We start from the raw sequence: 20,227 nt of genomic DNA, 5'->3' as shown, positions 1-20,227 counted from the left end.
CAGAGACCAGAGCCAGTTGAAGACAGGGCCATATCAGGAAGCCAGAATCCCTGATGCTTTACTTTTTCCACTGTCCCCCACTGTCCTCTTCCTCAAACTTTATTTAAATATCCTCTCATATATCACCTCACACCAGTCAGAATGGCCATATCATCAAAAAATCTACAAACAATAAATGCTGGAGAGGGTGTGGAGAAAAGGGAACCCTCTTGCACTGTTGGTGGGAATGTAAATTGATACAGCCACTATGGAGAACAGTATGGAGGTTCCTTAAAAAACTAAAAATAGAACTACCATACGACCCAGCAATCCCACTACTGGGCATATACCCTGAGAAAACCATAATTCAGAAAGAGTCATGTACCACAATGTTCACTGCAGCTCTATTTACAATAGCCAGGACATGGAAGCAACCTAAGTGTCCATCGACAGATGAATGGATAAAGATGTGGCACATATATACAATGGAATATTACTCAGCCATAAAAAGAAACGAAACTGAGTTATTTGTAGTGAGGTGGATGGACCTAGAGACTGTCATACAGAGTGAAGTAAGTCAGAAAGAGAAAAACAAATACCATATGCTAACATATATATATGGAATCTAAAAAAAAATATGGTTCTGAAGAACTTAGGGGCAGGACAGGAATAAAGATGCAGACGTAGAGAATGGACTTGAGGACACAGGGAAGGGTAAGGGTAAGCTGGGATGAAGTGAGAGAGTGGCATGGACATATATACACTACCAAATGTAAAATAGATAGCTAGTGGGAAGCAGCTGCATAGCACAGGGAGATCAGCTCGGTGCTTTGTGACCACCTAGACGGGTGGGCTAGGGAGGGTGGGAGGGAGACGCAAGAGGGAGGAGATATGGGGATGTATGTATATGTATAGCTGATTCACTTTGTTATACAGCAGAAACTAACACACCATTGTAAAGCAATTATACTCCAATAAAGATGTTAAAATAAATAAATAAATATCCTCTTATAAATACGTAAGTCAGAATCAAAGGCAAGGAAAAGCAAAGTCTGACCTCAGGGATGTGGACTTTCAAGCAGGAAAGCTTATGGCAAATACCAATGGATAAGGAATAACAATTAAAATGTTTTCCAAACATTTAACTACACATCCACAGCCCAGGAAAATTAATATCTTGGGGGCAGTGCAGCAGAGTGGACCTGCTTGGGTTTGAATCTGCATTAAGTGTGGAACTTTGGGCAAGAAACCTAACCTCTTCGAGCCTCAGTTTTCTAATCTGTAAAATGGGGATGATAGTATCAACAGTACCTCCCTTATAGTGTGGTTGGGAAGATTAAATAACAAATGTAAAGCATTTAGTCTAGTATTTCACATGTGATAAATGCTCAAAAGTATCAGCTTGTATAATTTTCTTATAGTTAGTCCTTTAGTTATAAGTAACTAGGATAGGAGTTCACTGATGCCCAAAATGTATTTATGGAGCATCAGTTGTGTTGCAGGTACTCTGCTAGGGGCTGCGTATAGAGTAGTGAACAGGTAAGGTGTACGAATCCCCTGGGCCAGGCACTTTCATCCTTTTTGAGCATGACTCGCATTCTGGTTGCCAATCCAGGATGCACATTAACACCCACCTACACATAATTGAAACCAAAGCTTATGAAACAGTAGTTGCCACTGGTGTGTGGGTTGCACTCTGATCTATTCTGGATATATATTTCATTTTTAAAATGCAGGTCTTAACCCACTAAATTGACTTCCTAACCCACTAACGGGTAGCAGCCGCAGTTGAACAAAACACTGCCTTAGACCAACTCAGCTGAAGGCTTAATCAGCCCAGGAAGGGCTCATTTGATAGGAGGTCTTCCCAGCTTTCCCCGGGATTGTTTTTGATCTCTTACCTTTGGCATTTGCCACTGTTGTCCTTTGATCCTGGGTTTTTACAGTATTGTGCATGTAAGCACATATTTTCCTCTAAAAGAATATTTTGGCTGAGAGAATGAGCTCTTCCGCCAACATCGATAACTCCCTTTGTTCCCCAGGTCAACCCCTCAGGCAGGGGCCCTCACTCATGATCCAGTCTCCCATGTGAACTAAAGTTTTATGATTGGAGATATTAGATTTAAAGTCAATAAACATTTTGTTCCTTCATGCCAGGGGTTCACCACGGAGGCTTACATTACAAATCTTTTTGGCTGGTCATATATCAAGGCACAGACCTATACTATAGACACTCCAAACTGTAACTCAGTCTCAATTCCTGGGGCCTCTAGCCATAGTGGTTCACATCTGACTGTCATTCTTCCTGCCTGTATGTTGAAATTAGTTCCGTGGACTCAAGGAGACACTAATACATTATTTTATGTATTCTTCCTAGTGAGAACTTCAACTTTGAACCCTGAAACTGAGGTTAAAAAAACTGAGTCGTTGGTTATGGCTCGTCCACCTTTGGGATGGCCCTAGAGAACGAGGATCTGGAAGAATGAGCTTGCGTTTGCATAGGGCTTTAAACTTTTGTCACATCTGTGATCACCTCATATCATCCCAATAAGAGGAGAAGGGGAGAGAGACTAACTACCCTTGTCTTATAGGCAGCAAAATTGACTTCCCAGGGCCACACAGCACATGGCAGGGTAGAACTTGACTTCTGGTCAGCTGCATTTCCACCAGACGGACAGTAGTGCTATTATCTTAAGTTCCCATGGCTTATTATGGCTCATCAAAAGCCATCGTACACACTAACTCAGTTGATTAGCAACGGCATTGCTGTACTATGGGTAGGCAGATACGTTTATTTCCACTTTGCAGATGAGGAAGATTCAGAGAGGTTAAGTGACTTGCTCAAGGTCACAGAGCTTATGCATGGCAGAAGAGTTCAGAAAATGTAGGTCTCCTGATGCCCTCCCTCTGCATCTCCCTGTGCTAAGCCCCTAAGAAACTACCCTGTGCCTTGGTCAGGATCACTCTCGTGGACTCTTGTAGCTGAATACCTTCAGGTCTGTATTCTCCAAAGACAAGTTCACGGTGATCAGAGAGGTGTGTGGGAAGGCCCAGATCTTTTTATTTATTTATTTATTTATTTATTTATTTATTTATTTATTTATTTTTATGGCTGTGTTGGGTCTTCATTTCTGTGCGAGGGCTTTCTCTAGTTGTGGCAAGTGGGGGCCACTCTTCATCGCGGTGCATGGGCCTCTCACTATCGCAGCCTCTCTTGTTGCGGAGCACAGGCTCCAGACGCGCAGGCTCAGTAATTGTGGCTCACGGGCCTAGTCGCTCCGCGGCATGTGGGATCTTCCCAGACCAGGGCTCGAACCCGTGTCCCCTGCATCGGCAGGCAGATTCTTAACCACTGCGCCACCAGGGAAGCCCAGCCCAGATCTTAAGGTCAGGGTAGCCTGCACCTGCCCTACCCCGACCAGATAGTATAGCAGTAAATAGAACCTGAGTTCAAATCCCAGTTCCATCCTCTATTAACTGTGATCCTCGGCAAGTTGTTTGATATCTCTGAGTCTCAATTTCATTCATTCATTCATTCAACAAAAACTTGTATGAAATGCCTACATTAAGCCCTTAAGTGTTATTACTGTTGTCTGAAGCGCCTACATTTCTCAGGTGGGAATGATAACAGGGTTGTTATGCAGAATCAGAGAAATATACATAAGCAAATCACGTGGCTGAGTGCCCAGCGTGCAATGGTGATCAGTAAGTGTTTGCGAAATCTGACTCTGGAGCAGAATGACTTGCCCGGCTGTGGAGTTATGTCAGCCTGTCTAGAAGCTGCATCCTGGCAGCGCTGAGTGCAAAGAACAATCATCTACACGTACATAAAATATTAAATGTTACAGAGCCATGTGCGTACTCACAGAGGCGGGTATGGATGTCAGGAAATCCCTCAGGGTTTTAAAAATGAATCCCTTTTTACCTATTTGGGAGAGAACAAAGCGGCAAAATGACAACCTCAAGAGATTCTAGGCGGGAGCAGGAGAGCTGCGAGCGAGAAGCGTGTGGCTGCTCTGGGCAGGACCGCCCAGCTCAGGCGACAGCGGAGGGCTGTCGCCCAGCGGCACAGGGAGAAAGACAGGTGGTGAGCAATGGTCTCATTAATGAGTGTATAATGACAGCCCGAGCCAGATGCTCTAAAGGAAAAGAATGTGGTTCGGGGAGAAGTGTGACTTTGGGAGTTAAAGGAAAGGCTTCCTGAAGGTAGTGATTTCTCAACTGAGGCCTGAGGGGTTAACAGGTATAAACTAGATCAAGGTTTGGAAAACTTCTTTTTATAAAATAGGCCCAGATAGTAAAAATTTAGACTTTGCAGCTTTACTGTTGTAGGTGAGTGCAGTCACAGACAGTACATCAATGAATCGGCGTGACTATGTTCCAGTAAAACTTTATTTCCTGAAACAGGCAGCGGGCCGGATTGGGCCTGTAGTCCTTGGTCTACCAACCCCTGAACTAGCTGAAATGGGGCTGGGGGCCAAGGGATCGGGCAGCAAGGAGAGTCCAGACGGGGAACAGCACACACAGAGACCCTGGCAGGAAGGCGCTTGTTGCACGTGAACTCATAGGTGTGCCAGGAGCACAGATAAAGCCGGGAAAGATGGTGTGAGATGAGCGTGGAGGGTGGGCAGCGGCCAGGCCTCATGGGGCTTGGCGGGCCATGTTAAGGATTTTGGTTTCTATCCTTAAACGAAAGAAGAATTGAAGGGTCCCAGCAGGGGCCGGTGTGATCCTAGTTGAGACTTGATAGAGACGGCTGGCTGCTTCTGAGTGGAGAACAGAACAAAGAGAGGCCCCCGAGGATCCTAGCCCAGGGCAAGTTCAGTGGGAGCTTGAATTAGGGTGGAGGGCAGGGAAAGGTGAGACTCAGGGAAATTAAGTGACTTGCTCAGGGTCACCCAGCCCTGAGGTCACAGTGCTGGATGCTAATGCGGTCTCCGGGTGACACACAACCAGCTCTTTCAGCAGGCGATGCCTGCGGTCAGGGCCCCCGGACAAGCCTTTCCCATGGTGCATTGCTGAGGGAGTGACCAGCTTGCTTACGCTGACCCAGGGTCACACGGCAGACCACACTCATTCAACTGTACAGCAGTCACCTCTCCAAGGGACCGTGGGTTGCCCATATCAATGTCACAGGGTCTGTTCACTCAAGGCCCTAGGCCCCATCAGGCCTTATCTGTACTTTCCTTACAGCAGTGCTTTCAAGCTTGGTCCCTTGGTTGCTCAGCCAGGAATCTTAAACACAAATGCTGGAAGGAAAGGACCAATTCGAGACAGCTATCCAAATCGCGGAAGGAAATGACAGTTCACAATCAGAAAAGAGACACTATGAAAAGTAGACAGGTTAACTTATGAAAGCACAGAAATGAGGGTGAGAGGCCACCACATTTCAGTAACCAATGAGCAGCACTGTATCACAGGACAGGATAATAATTGGCTTCAAAATGATGACACTGCTTGAAGGTAAAGACGTCCACTCTGTTTAAGAGGACAGCAGAAAGTATAATTCCCTCTGAAAGAATTTTGGGAAATAATACTTGCAAATAAATAATTAAAACCCTCCCCCCCAATTTTAGTGCTTGAAGGAGCAACATTATTATTTTTTTATTTGAATTTTATTTTATTTATTTACTTTTTTTACAACCAGGGAGCAAGATTATTACTAATTTATATGGATTCTGTGTCCTTTGGGGAAGTTGGATAAATGATACTTTCTGTGCATGTGCAAACACATGTCATATCAGTTATATTTACCTCGATTTTCATATTTGACAAAGCACTTCTAGTTTCTTCTAACAGCATAGAATCAGTAGTGGGAAGGAATACACATTTGTTTTAAATATTGTGATCTCAATGAAGCAGCACATTGGTTTTTTCCATGCCTCAGCTGTGTGATTCAGGTAAATTATTACCTATGTGGACATCACTTTCCTTACTCATAAGTAGGGTGCCAGTGAGATTCGTAAGCATAAACGAGCGCCCAGCACAGGGCCTGTGAGCGTGGTGGCTGGAGCCAGCTTGCCCGGCCAGCCAGAGCCCGTTATACACTTCTCTTCCCAACTCGGTGTCCTGTGACTGCATGTGGGTAGCTTGAAGTCAGCCATGGCGGGCATGTTTACACCACAGAAGTGGGCAGATCAGACAAGGCCTTTTTTCCTGGAGAGCCAGTTTTTAAACGTTTCCTAGCTTGCCACAGGTGGGTCTTCAGCCACTCTTCATTCCTGCACCCTTGCCTCTCCCTGACATCATGTTTGTCGTCTGAGTTGCTCTATGTGCTCTGCTCGAATCCAGCTTGCATCAGAATCACTGGAGAGCTGGCTACAACACGTACTGCTGGGTCCTGCTCCTAGACTGTCTGATTTAGTCAGTCTGGAACGGGGCCCAAGAATTTGCATTTCTAACGCTGACGTTGCCGGTGCAGGAACCAAAGTATGAGACACTGGTCTAATCTACTAAACTGGAGTCTACAGTGCAAAGTGTAGGGCACAGAAGAGATTCCCATCTTCTGTCTCAGACGATGGCATGACGAATTCTGTGAATACTCACCTAGTTCTTGGCACATATACCATCAGATTTAATCTCCTTAAGAACCCTAGGAAGTAATCATTACTATTTTAACCCCATTTTATAGATGGGGAAACTGAGGCTCAGAGGGATTAAGTAACTCACCCAGGGTCACACAGCTCATAAGCAGAGAAGCCAAGTTAAACTCAGGTCCTCCCACTCTGGGGCCGTTGCATTCGTGGTACAGACTGTGGGAAGCTCAGTGGTGAGTAGAGGCTGGAGTCAGCATGCCCAGCTGTGCACCCGCAGGGCCACATCAGCCCAGGGGGTGCCTTTTTCTTACCTGCCTTAAGGTGCTGTATGGGCTTGCAGTGGTGGTGTCCAAATCCATACCCTCTCCTCCCTTCACTGCAACCCCTGGAGTCTCTAAACTGGTGGGAAGGCAGAGCAAGTGGGAGAGACAGAAAGCACAGAGAGAGGGGCATGGAAAGACATTATTTGAAGCATAATCAACCTGGCACATGTGGACATGTGGAAGAGGCTTACAAAGCTGCTATTCCTTCAGGAGGTTTGGGGGCAGGTGTCAGCGGGGTGGAGCAAGGGAATTTGGCTGGAGACAGAGCCACAGATTGTCGGTGATGAGCGCTGTATCTCCTGCTCACCCCTGGCATGTGTGTGGCATGGAAGATGCCCAGTGGGTGGGGCAATTAGCCTGTATCCCAGGGCGCCTGGCTCTGTCTCCCGCTCTCCTCCCCACTGCCTTTCCTCAGTTAGATTGCTCCAGGTAATAGCTGCCAAAGCCACTTTGTTGGATCTGATGAGTTTATTAATTTCTTGGGGGCTAATGGGAGGGTTGGTGGGACATTCATTTCCTGACTGGAGCTTGGGGGCTAATTTGTCTTTTTGCCATGTCTCCAGAGGTGGGTGTGGGAGGCAACATGGCTCAGGCTGTCGGATCTGGGTCTGGGTAAATCATTTCTCTCCCTGGCTTTTGTGGCAACCTATCTACCTCGTGGCTTGGGTCAGACAAGGAGTCTGGAGCTGGGGCAGGCAATTAGTGAGGATTGGGTCCCCTGAGAACAATGGGGGTGGGAAATTGGGGGGGAGTGGGGGGGTGAGGTCTTGCTGGTCCTGTCGGTGTGAAGTGCGTGTTTAGATGACAGGACTCTGAGAAGTTCAGTCCTGTCCCAAACATCCAGATGCTGACATCAGGCCTAACTATTCTTTATGTCCTTCTGTCCTTCTGTCCAAATCTGGCCCTTCCTATCCTAGGAGACTGTCAGAAGCCAATTCTAGCCATTTTGAAGAGAGGGAAGCAGCCTCATTTCACCTGACTTTGTGGATGTAAAAACCCAGGAGGGAAAAAGCCGTGTCCGGGGTTCTTGCTGTGTGGCCGAGACTCCTTTGAGCCTTTCTCTGGTTGGCCAGGCCTGCTTATGCGGAGGAGCCCTTGGCATCCCCGCCCAAGAGGCAGCAGCGGACACGGAAAAGTCTTGGATTTAGGAGTCAGCCAGCTCTGTGTTCAAGCCCGTGCATCACCTGCTAGCCAGGTGACCTTAGGCAAGCCATTAAACCTCTGAGCCCCAGTTTCCTCGTAAATAAAGACATCATCACTACTCCACAAGGCTGGTGGGAGAATTCAAAGGGATGATAGGACACATCCAGCACAGGAGGGGTCCGGTGACTATTGTTCTCCTTTCCCCTTCACTTGAAAATCTAGCTGCTCATCCCTCATCCTCCCCATCTCTCTCCCCTGCCGAGAGAGAGGAGGAGGGGAAGCTCAGGCCATACCCTGAGCTGGCTGGTCCCTCCTGTGGGCCCTCCAGAGACCAGAGGACGCTTGCCTACCTCCTGCTCGTGCCCTACCAACAGCAGCACTCAGCCCAAGTGATGGTTTCCCCCGCCTCCAAGTACCGGTCCCCGAGCAGGATGCCGGGCTGCGAGCGTGAGCAAGCCAGCCCCTCACAGGCTAGCCGGGGAGATGGACAAGTAAACAAAACGTGCAGTAGGACACTGGAAGAGCCAGGCAGGAGGGCCACGAAGGCTTCCTTCGGGAGGCTCATCCAGGGTTCAGAGCCCAGGGGTTAAAGCTCAGGTGTCTCAGCTGATGGGGAGGTGACCTCGGGCAAGTTGGGTGGGCTCTTATCTTGGCATCAGTTTCTTTATCTAGACGGGGCTTCCTATGTGGATGCGCAGAGGACACGACTTGTAAACTAAAATGGACAGGGGCACGTGCCGCACTTTTCTGCCCACGCAGAGGTGGAGAAAGCCGCCCGGCCCCCTCTGGTGGCGTCCTTGCTGAGGCTTGGAGAGGGGTTTTTGGTCATCTCTCCTTTGGCAGGTGAAAGACTCACCTGGGGAGACCATCGGGCTCCTGCCTGGACCTGGAGGCATCCAGCCTGGCCCTCCCCTCTTCAAGGTCCAGACCATGATGTCAGGGAGATGGTTACTGCTCCCTGTGACCCCCAACGCTCCGGCCCCGGGGGAGGGGAGGTGGGGACCAAGAGTGAGATGTGTCTTTACTGTGGTTGGAGCTTCCACAAGAGGAACCCAGAGCCCAGCTCTGGTGGGTAGAGCCATGTGGCATCCATGGAACTTGTGAGGGTTTTCCAGGGAAGCTGCCGCTGGTGCCTGGAGATGCCTGGCAGAGGCGGATGTGTGCATTTCATTGGGTTTCTAGCCAGCTATCAGCCATCTCTCCTGGTGGCCCACCTCCAACACCCAGCGACAGAAATGAGTTGCCAGGGGCTCCAGCTAGTAGAAATGTATTGGTAGCACACACACGTATGTGTAGTTATAGAAAGGGTTCCACTGGGAAAACAAACAAACTCTCTAAAAACCCAATGATGCTGAATTTCGATTTAGGTGACTTTCTAAAATGGGGGAACTGAGTAAGTTGTGGATATTTTCCCCCCTAGGAGTCAAGACAATGGGGAAAAGGAAGGAAACTAGCATTTATTGTGTTTCAGCTTAAATACATTCTCACAATGACCACATAATGTTTCTATTATTCCCATTTTACAGATGAGGAAATACCTTCAGAGAGGTTCAGTCATTTCTGGGTTTACGCAGTGGAGATCCACGCTCCTGGGTCTGGCTGAACAATGTAACCTCGAACTGGCACATGCATGATCCCAGTTGGCTCTGAGAAGAAGGCAGAGCAAACGTTACTGCCCCCATTTATAGCTGGGGAAACTGAGACTCGGAAAGATCGAAGTAACTTGCCTAGGTTCTCGCAGCCAGCAAAGTGAATCCACCAGGACTAGAGCCTGGTCTTCCTTCCCTCTTCTGGTTCATCCATCCATTGAACCATTCAGCAAACATTTATTGAAGCGCCTAGTAAAGGCCAGTTCTCTCCAGTAGCCATTCTGGTTCTTATTTAGATAATGAGGCTTATTGAAGGCAGACTGTAGCGAAAGGGAAGGTTCTGTCCTGCCTCCAGATGCTACAATTCCAGGGGCTCCCTTCCCTTCTGGGTGAGAGAGCATCCCTGAACTGCATTGCATTCCTGATTTCTTTTTCCATTTTCCTCTTCCACCTCTCTCTTAAGTCTTCCCCTCCCCTCGCAGTCTCCCCACCCACCCCTGACCCCCACAACCCTGGTAGCCCCGCCCCGGTCCCGGCCCTCTGCTCTGCACTCTGCATCCCTCCCTCCTTCTGTGACGTACACGTACCCCCGCCAGAGGCAGGGGACCGGCCTCTCAGCTCTCCCAGCCCTGGAGGCCCGCGGGACCTCAACACCCCAGCTCCCCAGCCTCCTCCTCCCCCCCACCGCTTCCCAGCCTGTCTCCTTGGTCTCCTCAGATTGGCCAGTGGCACGTGGCAGACGGCCTCAGCATGGACAGCCGCCTCTACGCCTCCAACGTCTCCGACAGTCTCTTCAACACCACCCTGGTCGTCACCACCATCCTGGTAAGCGGGTGCCCCGTGGGCCTCCCAGCTGCCGCTCTCCGGGGTGCCTCCTCCATCTCCAGGCGTTCCCAGCCTCCCCGTGAACAGAAGATGGGAGCTCTAATCACAGCACAGAGGCCAATTTATGACAGTGTAATTAAACTCAAGTTGCTGTTTCATATGGAAATGATATCTGATGAGTTCCAAAGCAGCTGGGGAAGCAGGATGGGGTGGCAAGACAGCACAGTTTGTGGATGCCTCTTCCAGGGGCACCCTGACAGCCAGGGCAGCTGTGCACAGCCAAGGGCAGGGCACCTAGGACATGCGGGAGAAGTCCCCCAGGGTGGCTCCTACTCTTTCACAGCAGCCTGCTTTGCTTGGTGCCTACTTGTACAAGTTGCATCCCTGGCAGTGGACACCTGAATCTCAATGGGTTTTCATGGCCTATTTCTTCATTTCCAGATGATCAAAAGAAAGTTCTCAATCTATAGAGCAAGGGACCATCTGCCTTTTTTATTTGATTCAGTTCTCTTCGACAATTACCAAGCCCTTCCCCCGTGTGCCAGGCACTGTGCTCATTCTTGGAGACACGAAGCTGAGTAAGACTCAGTCTTTGTCCTCAAACAGGCTGTAATTTATTAGATGGCACGAATCAAGTGCGTTCACGGCCAAAGTCATCTTCTTCTCCCCTCCCCCCATCCCTGAAGACTTCAGGTTTTAAAAGATTTGTCCATTAACCAACTGCATGTATTAAGTAATTATTAGTTTGCCCCCTTCCCCCACCTCCTTTTAACCAATCAAAAACCTATTTCCCTGCCGGGCCCAGCATCTTATCCACAGGAGATAATCAGTGTGGCCGCACTGATGGAATCCCAGCCCCACACAGACTCGACTATTAGCCTGTTCAGCCTATTGTGCTGTTGCTAACTGTGCAAGGTTTGGAAATGTGTCCGTTTCTTTCAGGCTTTCGAGATAATAAAAAGAGCTCAGGGACCTCCATCACTACATTCATGAACTCCTGGGGCTCAGGAGCCCTGCACTGAAATAACTGATCCACTGTGAGCAGAGCAGGATAAAAGCCAGGAAAGAGGTGCACGCCTAGCGCCATGGGGGGTGAACAAGAGAGAGGTCCCATCCCATCGGGGAGGTCAGCAAAGCCTTCCGAGGAGAGGGACATTGAGGATGGGCCCCCAAAGGCAGGGGTGATGAGGAGGGAGAAGTGGACTAAGGAGAGTGTTGTCGGGCACTCAGGAAATGCCAAAAAGTGCAGGTTTCTAGGAAATGGGCATTGGTAGAGAGGGAAGGGCCTGAGGCTGGAAAAGTGGGCTGGGTCCATAATGCTTAGGGACTTGAATGTCAAGCTTGTGAGTTTTCCCTTCATTTGGTACGAGACAGGGGGTCACCGAATATTTTCAGTCATTCATTCAGTGAATATTTGGGGGGCACTCCTGTGTGCTGGGCGCTGTTCTAGGTGCTCGGGTGTAGCTAGAGCTGAGGAAGGGGAGAGGGGCTGCTGGCTTCACTGAGAAGGGCAGATCCGAATAGAGACCTGATGAGGTGAGGTGACAACCACGTGGCCGTCTGGGAAGGAACATTCCAGGCAGAGGGAACAAAGCAAAGGATGGAGAAGGCAGTTCCAGCTCGCAGGGTTTTAGCCACTCCCCATCTCAGCCCAACCTGAGCTCATCTGAGCCAACGTGGAAATGTCAGCAGGATTTGGGGGTGGGGGGGTGTCACCAAGCCCCTGAGACCTGGGAGCGCCTGGCTGAGCTGCAGCAACGCTGAGCGGCAGTCCTGGCCGAGTGGGGGCAACACGCGCACGATTGCTGGGACCTTCTCCACCTCTGAAGGACTTCCTGAGTCTGTCCCCTGCTGCCCATCCTCAAGCACATGCCCTAACATAGGTGTAGCCACCTCTTCACTGGAGCTGCGTGTGGCCTCCTCAAAGGCCCCCTTCTCACTTGTTCAGTCTGTCTCTCCCTAGCCCCGCCCTTCTGGCTGTGCGGTCATTCTGAAATCAGAACCATCCTGTCATTGCCTCACTTCAGTGCTGCCCAGGAGCGACCGGCCCTGAGCTTGGAATATAAACCCCTCGTCATCAAGCCCGGCCTGCTGTACCTGTTTCCTCTCCATGCCACGTGGGGTCTGGCAGCACGGGACTGCCTGATACTTCCTCACCGCGTCATGCTGTTCCCTGCCTCTGTACATGCTGTTCCCTCTGCCTGGAATACCCTCTCTGTGAATTCCTGTTTCCACCTGGAAATACTTGTACAGCCTTCACAGCTTGGCTCTGATGTCCCCTCTTCCATGAGGTCTTCCCTCATCTGCCTCCTGCCTGCTCCGTGCCACTCACGTTTTGTACACACCTTTCTCCTATTAGAGTTGGCGTTTACAGCTCTACCTCCCCTTCCAGAATGAGGGCTCCTGAACGACTGGGGGGCCTGACACAAAGTAGGAGCCTGATAATTACAATTTTCTTTTCTTTTTCTTTTTTTTTTTTTTTTTTTGGCTGTGTTGGGTCTTCGTTGTTGTGCGTGGGCTTTCTCTAGTTGCGGTGAGTGGGGGCTACTCTTCGTTGCGGTGCGTGGGCTTCTCACTGCGGTGGCTTCTCTTGTTGCGGAACACGGGCTCTAGGCATGCGGGCTTCAGTAGTTGTGGCATGTGGGCTCAGTAGTTGTGGCACGTGGGTTCAGTAGTTGTGGCACATGGGCTCAGTAGTTGTGACACATGGGCTCAGTAGTTGTGGCTCGTGGGCTCTAGAGCACAGGCTCAGTAGTTGTGGTGCACGGGCTTAGTTGCTCCACGGCATGTGGGATCTTCCCGGACCAGGGCTCGAACCTGTGTCCCCTGCATTGGCAGGCGGATTCTTAACCACTGCGCCACCAGGGAAGTCCCTGATGATTAACATTTGAATGAAGGAATTCCTTCCTACAGGGTCAGAGATGTCCCTTAAAAGCCAGTTAAGAGTTTAAGAGAGAAATGGGGACATTGCCGGGTTGTACTTCCTGCCTTTCCGGGACTGGAATTGGACGGGGCTCAGAGCTCTGGCACAGACTCACGGGGACACTGAGACCGCAGGGTCATGCTTCTAGACTGGGAACGTCAGTCTGACCCTGTGTGTGTGTGCCTGTGTGTGAGTGCATGCACGCACACGGTTGTTCACATAGGCACACGTGTGCTCATGAGGGTGGGGAAGGACACTTTTGTGTCAGGCGACATTTAAAAACATAGCCAGTACAATCCAAACGAGAACCTTCTCTTGTGCATGTGTGTAGAAGTCAGTAACTCTTACCAGGAATGATTACCTTAATTTAGTCCCTGGTGGCCATTTGGGGGATCTCCTTGGCAAATGGTCATCGGAATGATTCACCCCTTAAAACTCAGCACATAGGCCTGTTGCATCCTGCTCCTGTCAGGGCGCAGGTGGGACTTGTGAGCGATTTATTGGTTAACGCCGGCAAATACACAGAATTAGCCGCAGCTCCCGCCCCTAGAACACCCCCCTGCATCAGACCCCGGGTTAAGCACTTTGTCCGCATCACTGCCTTCGTTCTCCCAGGGCTCCTGCCAGGACAGGGCTCCAGGCCAGCACTCGGCCCCCAGATCCTCCAAAGTGCCGGTGAGCACCGCCCCTTCCCACACGGCTCCTCCCTCCGACACTGGCCTCGTGTTTACTTACTCTAAATATGTCAGTGAATTTTAAATTAACTTAAGTGCAGAGAGTTCTCGGGGAGAAGAGTTTTGTGACACTCCTTGGGATCGTTAAAGATACCCTGGGAGGTTGCCTTCCAACCCAGGCATGGAAATGCCCAGCCTAGCCCTGTCGGTGAGGCCATTTCAGCACTTTTCACCCACACAATCTACAAGTGCTGGACACTGGGGCCAGGTGGGGGCCCCAGAGACAGGGAGGAGTCGGTGCCAGGCTCCACGTACGTTCTACCTGCGAGCACGTGTAGGAGGATGAACAATGAGTGTGTGGAGCCCTGGCTGCGAGTGCGGCAGGAGTTCTGAGAAGTGGGTTGGCGTCAGAGGCGGCGATGGGACCCCAAGGACAGAGATGAGTTAGGTTAAGCAAAAGAGGGACAAAGAGGAGCCCGTGAGCTGAGGACAGTGTGTGTGGAAGTCAGGGAGCTTGGCCCCATTTCACTGACATGACAGTGCACTTGACCATGAACCAGAAGCACATCACCTTCCACTTGGAGCTCCCTCTCCCTGGCACGGAGCCTCCGACCTTCCCCTCTTCCGCTTCATCACACCCACAAGACCGCTCTCCCCCTTCCTCCCTTTGCGACCTCTGGCCTGTCTGGCTCCCCATCTTCCCCAGCCCCGAAGCCCCTTCCAGCTTGAGCTCAGCAAACCAGCAGTTCAGCACTTCCCTCTGTTGGCTTCTAGAATTGACTCCACCATGATGCTCAGCCGTCTCACGTCCTGCCTGTCCCCGAGTCCAACTGTCCTTGCAAGCGCCGCTCCCAGCTGCCCATCTGCATTCAGCCTCCTGACTCAGCTGGGCCTGGGCAACCCTGGGCTCCTCTCTGCTCACCCCACATCGTGTCCCCTGAGGAACCCTTTCCAGGCCCCAAGCCTTCCCTCCTACCTGCCCCCAGCTCTGGGGGCTGGCAGTGTTCCCTACCTCCGGCCTCCTCCCCTCCTCTCTGTACCCACACCCATGCTCCCCACCTTACCCCCAGGCCCACTTCCCATGTTCACCTAGACCCTGGCTCTCCCGGGACTGCTGCACTGACTAGCCTTCTCTTTCTTCCTTTTCTAATCTCTCCTTCTCTAAGGATTCCTCCCTTTGTACCTACACATGTACTCTGGTCCCTCCCATCCTAAGACACCATCGCTACCACCTTACCTACACCCTGCTGCCCTTGGGCTACCCTCCTATTTAGGGAATCATCCATCAAGGGATTGGTGGATACTGGGCATCCTCCAAGCCTGTTGCAGGCAGAGGGGGAACTGAGGTTTGGAGAGAGACATGACCAGTAGCAGTTGGGTGGAGAAGCTCTGCCGGCTTTTGTCTCTGAACTTCTCAACATCCTGGTCGGCCCTCACCCGTGCACCTCTCGTTCACACCCATCCTTGTGGGGTTCTGCCATCCCCTCCCCCCTCCCCACCCCAACCTGCCGTCGAAGGTCTCCAGGGACACGTGACCCAGATGCCCTTTCACAGCCCTGCTTCCTCTCTTTGTGGGAATGTCTGCCTTCTCCTGCTTGAGACCCTTTCCTCCTTGACCTTCATGACCACATTTTCCTGATTGTCAGCTTTTCTGGCCACTTCTGCTTTGTCCTCCTCTACGGCTGCTCTTCATTTTCCCCCTCGCTAAGATCGGGTCTTATCCCTCTGCTGTCCTTCCCCCCAATGGTCCTCATATGCTGCAGCTTCAGCCACCACCACCTCTATCCAGAGGCTGCCCATCTCTGTCCCCGATCCTGCCCTCACCCCATATTCCAACATTCAGTCGGATGTTCCCTCCTGGATCGAGGACCAGCACCTCAGATTCAACATGTTCCAAAACCTCTTCCTTTTCAAACCATCCGTGGCCATGATGACGTCATCCTTGGTCATCTGCTCAGGCTCCAAGGGTCTGTGGACCCTACCCTCTGTGCCTCACACCCAACCTGGCATCAAGCCCGACCCTCTCTGTGTCTCTTCAGCTTTGCAATCCAATCTGACCCCAAGCACGGCTCAGGACTCAGCATCCCGTATCAGGAGAGGGTCCGTCCTCACTCCCAGACCTCTCGCTTGCTATATAATATTCTTTACTCACATCCTTAAGTCTTTAAAACCCTTAGTGCTTCCCTACTATATATGTATGATGCACAGTCACCTCGTCCTGGCACCCAAGGCCCACGCTGACCCTAATTCATCTTTCTAAATTTATCCACCACCCCTCCCCTCCACACAGCCCAGGCTCCCACTCAAGGGCAGCCCCATCATCCACCGAATGGGCCATGCTCCTTCTCACTCGGGATTTTGCCCTTGATCCTGCCTTTCCCCTGCCCATGAAGCCCTCCATTCACACCACTTCCATCTGTCAGTGTTCTGTCTTCCTCCGGAGCCCAGCTTGCATCCCACCTTCTCCATAGAACCTTCCCTGGACGTTTCACCAGAGAGACCCTCCTCCCAACGCTCACAGCTGGATGCGTCCTGCCTCGGGTTTGCGGTTGTTCTGTGCATGTAAGAATCTCGCTTGCTCTGTTGTCAGCATCCTTGTATCTCATAATCCGCCGTGATCCGTCTATGTGGAATAAACAAAGGAAGGGGAAAAAAAGGAAGGAATGAAATGCAGGGTGGGGTCAGATGATGACCTTAAACAAGGTGGAGGGGCTTCCACTGGACCCTCTGTGCAGTGGGACCCTTATGTGTTCCAGGTAAGAGAAGTGCCTTGAAATCAGGGAGGGGAGCTAACTGCCACCTCCGAAGTACCCCATTACCCAAGCCACTTCCCTCCTTCCACCCCATCTTCTTCCCAACCTCCTGTGTCCCCGACCCCCTCGTCATGTGTGGCTGAGACACCAGGGCTAAGATGAGAATGACAGCTGCCCAGTTTTGCTGCAGGAAAACCCGTATTTAATGCTGAAGGGAAACCACCAGGAGATGGAAGGCAATGACCGCTACGAGGGCTTCTGTGTGGACATGCTCAAGGAGCTGGCAGAGATCCTCCGGTTCAACTACAAGATCCGCCTGGTCGGGGACGGCGTGTACGGCGTGCCCGAGGCCAATGGCACCTGGACGGGAATGGTCGGGGAGCTGATCGCTCGGGTAAGGAAAGAACAGGTGATTTGGATTTGGGGGTGGGCTGGGGAGGGAGCTGGAAGGACAGGAGGTTGTGCTGTATGCTCATGAATCCTCCATTTATTAGTCAATCAGTCATGCAGTTTTCATTTATTTGTCCATTCATTGCACAAATCTTTCCTGAGCTGGCAACGAGCCAGGCACTGGTAATGTACATTGGCGAATAAGACCACCTTGATCCCTGCCCTGTAGCTCTCCCGGTCCCAGTCTAGCACCTGTAACAGGTAACGGAGGCCTTGATCGATGAACACGGCTTAGAGATTTGGTGTTCCATTCTTGGATAATCCAGGTGCTTTTTGTTTGTTCTGATTATTTTTTGGTCATCAGCACCTTTGGCAGAGCTTGGACAGGCCCTGGGAGAGTAGAACACACCCACATCCGTTGACTTTGACACTTGAGAAGTACTGTCAAGGAGACATGGTTAAATAACAGGGGAAAAGGGATCACCTGTCAGAGGAGTTGGTCACAGTTACGGCTCTTTTGTTACTTCTTGTATTATGTTCTGCTCTCCTTAATGTGCTTTTACAGACCCAGGGCCAAGGTGCACTTGGGCAGACTGTAGATTTTCAGGGTGAATGTGGAGACTCAGTTAAAATGCAGGTGAGCGTCATAGAGTGTCAATCGTCGTTAGGTTAGAGCAAGGCTATAGAAAGTTCTTCCAGGGGCAGAGAGCTCTTGTTTTCTTGGTATATACTGTTAACATCTGTAAAAATTAATTTAGTTGTTACTAATTCACTGCCATATTTCCATAACTGAGTTTTTCTGCTCAGGAAAGGTGATGGGTATCCAATGTGGAGAGCACAGACCTAGGTTCTTATGGGTTGATTCTTGAACCAATCCATACCTCTCCGTGCTTTCCAAGTGCAGAAGGAGGCCCTGCAGCCTCCCAGCCAGCGCCAAAGTGCAGGGTGCTTTCCATACATTATCTCTAATCCCCTGGGAATGTACCTTTTAGTTACTTGTTATCCTCATTTTACAAATGCGCCGCCTGAACTCAGAGAGCTTAAATGACTTGTCTGAGGCCACACAGTTAGGGTGAGACGGGGCTGGGATTTGAACCCAGATTTGTCTAACTCCAGAACCCACATTCTTCCCACCGCAGAACACGACCTCAGCTGGATTGGGATGTCGCCGAGAAAGGTCTGCATAAGTCTAGGCCCTTCCTTCTCTCCTTCCTTTTTGTCCTCCCTCCCTTTCACTCTTGCTTGCTTTTTTCTTTCCGTCCTTCCTTTCTCCCTCCTCTTTATCCATTGAATTAATATGATCTTAACCCTTTATATGTACCAAACTTGAGGTAAGATATACATTTTTTAAATCCTAGTCTTCAAGGATAAAAGTGTAGGTCGGGGTATTAAATAAGTAATCCTCGGCAATGCATGATGAAAAGGTCTGTATAGACAAGAGCATGGAGAAAGTATTTAAGAGCTGAGGTGGGGCAGTGGTGAGGAGTTTGCCTGACAGCATTTGCAGTGACCCAGCGGGGTCAGCGGCGAGACGTGTTCAGCGAGACAGTGAACTGTCCAGTTCCTGGAGTCCAGAGGGAGGCTTTGCTGTCAGGGAGAGGCTTGTAAACAATCAACAGAAGGTTGCAGAAGGCCCAGGGAACCCTGGGAGCCTCTCACAGGGGCAGAGTGGGAGGGTGAAGACTTCTTCAGGGAGCTGTCTGCTGTCTCTGAGACTCCAGCCCCCAGCTGACGATGCCCACGCTTCCTTCTGCAGAAAAGGATGTGCTGCTTTTCTCGAAGTCCCAGAGCCCCTCCTGAAGTAGTCCTCTTGTTTGGATCCCCTGGTAGAGATGCAGTCCAGTGGTTAAACCCCGGAAAGCTGAAATGCTAGGCCTTTTCCTTCCCTTCTTACCGATGTCCTCTGTCACCTTGAGCCTGTTTCTTCAGCCCCCTTGGCCTTCCTGGTGATTGGTGGGGTGACTTCAGGGGTGTTAGAGTCAGTGCACAGCCATCCCCTTATCAACCCCCAAATGAGCTGTGACATGGACCGGCAGGAAGAGGAGAGGAATCCAAGACTCAAGGACATGCAGCTTCGTACTGAACGACTTGGGCAATCAGACAGGATCTTAAAATTCACTCCAGATCGGCTTTCAAGTCAAAACACTGCTGCTTTGGTCTCACCAAGACTTGACTGCGTAGTATTAATTAATTAACTAATTAACCCGTTCGTTCAATACAGATCCATCAAACACTTTCCTCTTTCCTAGACAATGGAGATACAATGGGGGGCAAAATAAACGTACTCACTACCCTCATGAATCTTACTAGTGAGAGACAGATATTAATGAATGATCACAGTAGGATATTATTAACACAGTGTGTTAAGTACAAGAAAGGGGAAGTAGGAGGAGCTATGAGAGGGTACCTGGAGGGGAGGGGTCCAGCCTTGAGAGGCAAGGGGACAGGGGAGGGAAGGCTTCCCTTGGGAAATGATGTTTGAGCTGATGTGTGAAGAATGAGAAGAGCATTTCTGCCAGAAGGTCGTCTGAATGCCACGGAGTGGGGGCTGATTCTGGGCAGGAGTGCGTGACCCCAGCCCCGCTCTGCCCCCGGGTTCGACGCTTTGATGTGTCTGCCCCAGTGTTCCCCTAGGATCACAATAGTCCTAAAGCCTGCATCCTTCCTGTATAACCCCTTCCCCAAGCTGCACAGGAACAAGTCAGAGGTTGTAACAGTAGAGCCTTGGGGCTACTTGATGTCCCAAGTGGAAGAGACCTCAGAGGTCACTGCACCTAAATCTGTCACTTATACAGATGAGGAAATACAGGCTCAGAGAGCTTAAGTAACCTGCCAAAGATCACACAGCTGGTGAGTTTAGAGCCAGCATTTAAGCCCTTGTCTGACTTCAGTGTTCGTGGTCTGAGAGCGTGAATCTTGAAGTTAGACCTAACATCAATTCACCCCCTTACTAGCTGGGTGTTCTTAGGCAACTTATTTTATCCTTTCCACTCCATCCCCCAAGGCTTCAGTGTTTATCTAGAAAGAATTTTTGTAAGGATTTAAAATAACATACACGTGAGTATGCACACACACATAGAAAGTCTGACATA

At 50.4% G+C, this 20,227-nt stretch overlaps 1 protein-coding gene across 2 annotated transcripts in view; it reads left to right on the top strand.

Annotated features, from left to right (window-relative positions):
* Positions 1-20,227, top strand: part of GRIK4 (glutamate ionotropic receptor kainate type subunit 4) — a 455,581-nt gene that overhangs the window by 365,743 nt on the left and 69,611 nt on the right. For both annotated transcript variants that reach the window (XM_061202461.1, XM_061202462.1), the window contains exons 11-12: positions 10,288-10,395; positions 16,936-17,139. In XM_061202461.1, coding sequence (XP_061058444.1) covers positions 10,288-10,395; positions 16,936-17,139 — 312 coding nt within the window. The remainder of the gene's footprint in view (positions 1-10,287; positions 10,396-16,935; positions 17,140-20,227) is intronic.

Source organism: Eubalaena glacialis, chromosome 10 (genome assembly GCF_028564815.1).
Source record: "Eubalaena glacialis isolate mEubGla1 chromosome 10, mEubGla1.1.hap2.+ XY, whole genome shotgun sequence".
Classification (NCBI taxonomy): Eukaryota; Metazoa; Chordata; class Mammalia; order Artiodactyla; family Balaenidae; genus Eubalaena; species Eubalaena glacialis.
Note: the sequence above shows the minus strand (reverse complement) of the source record. Positions and strands in the feature narration are given on the sequence as shown.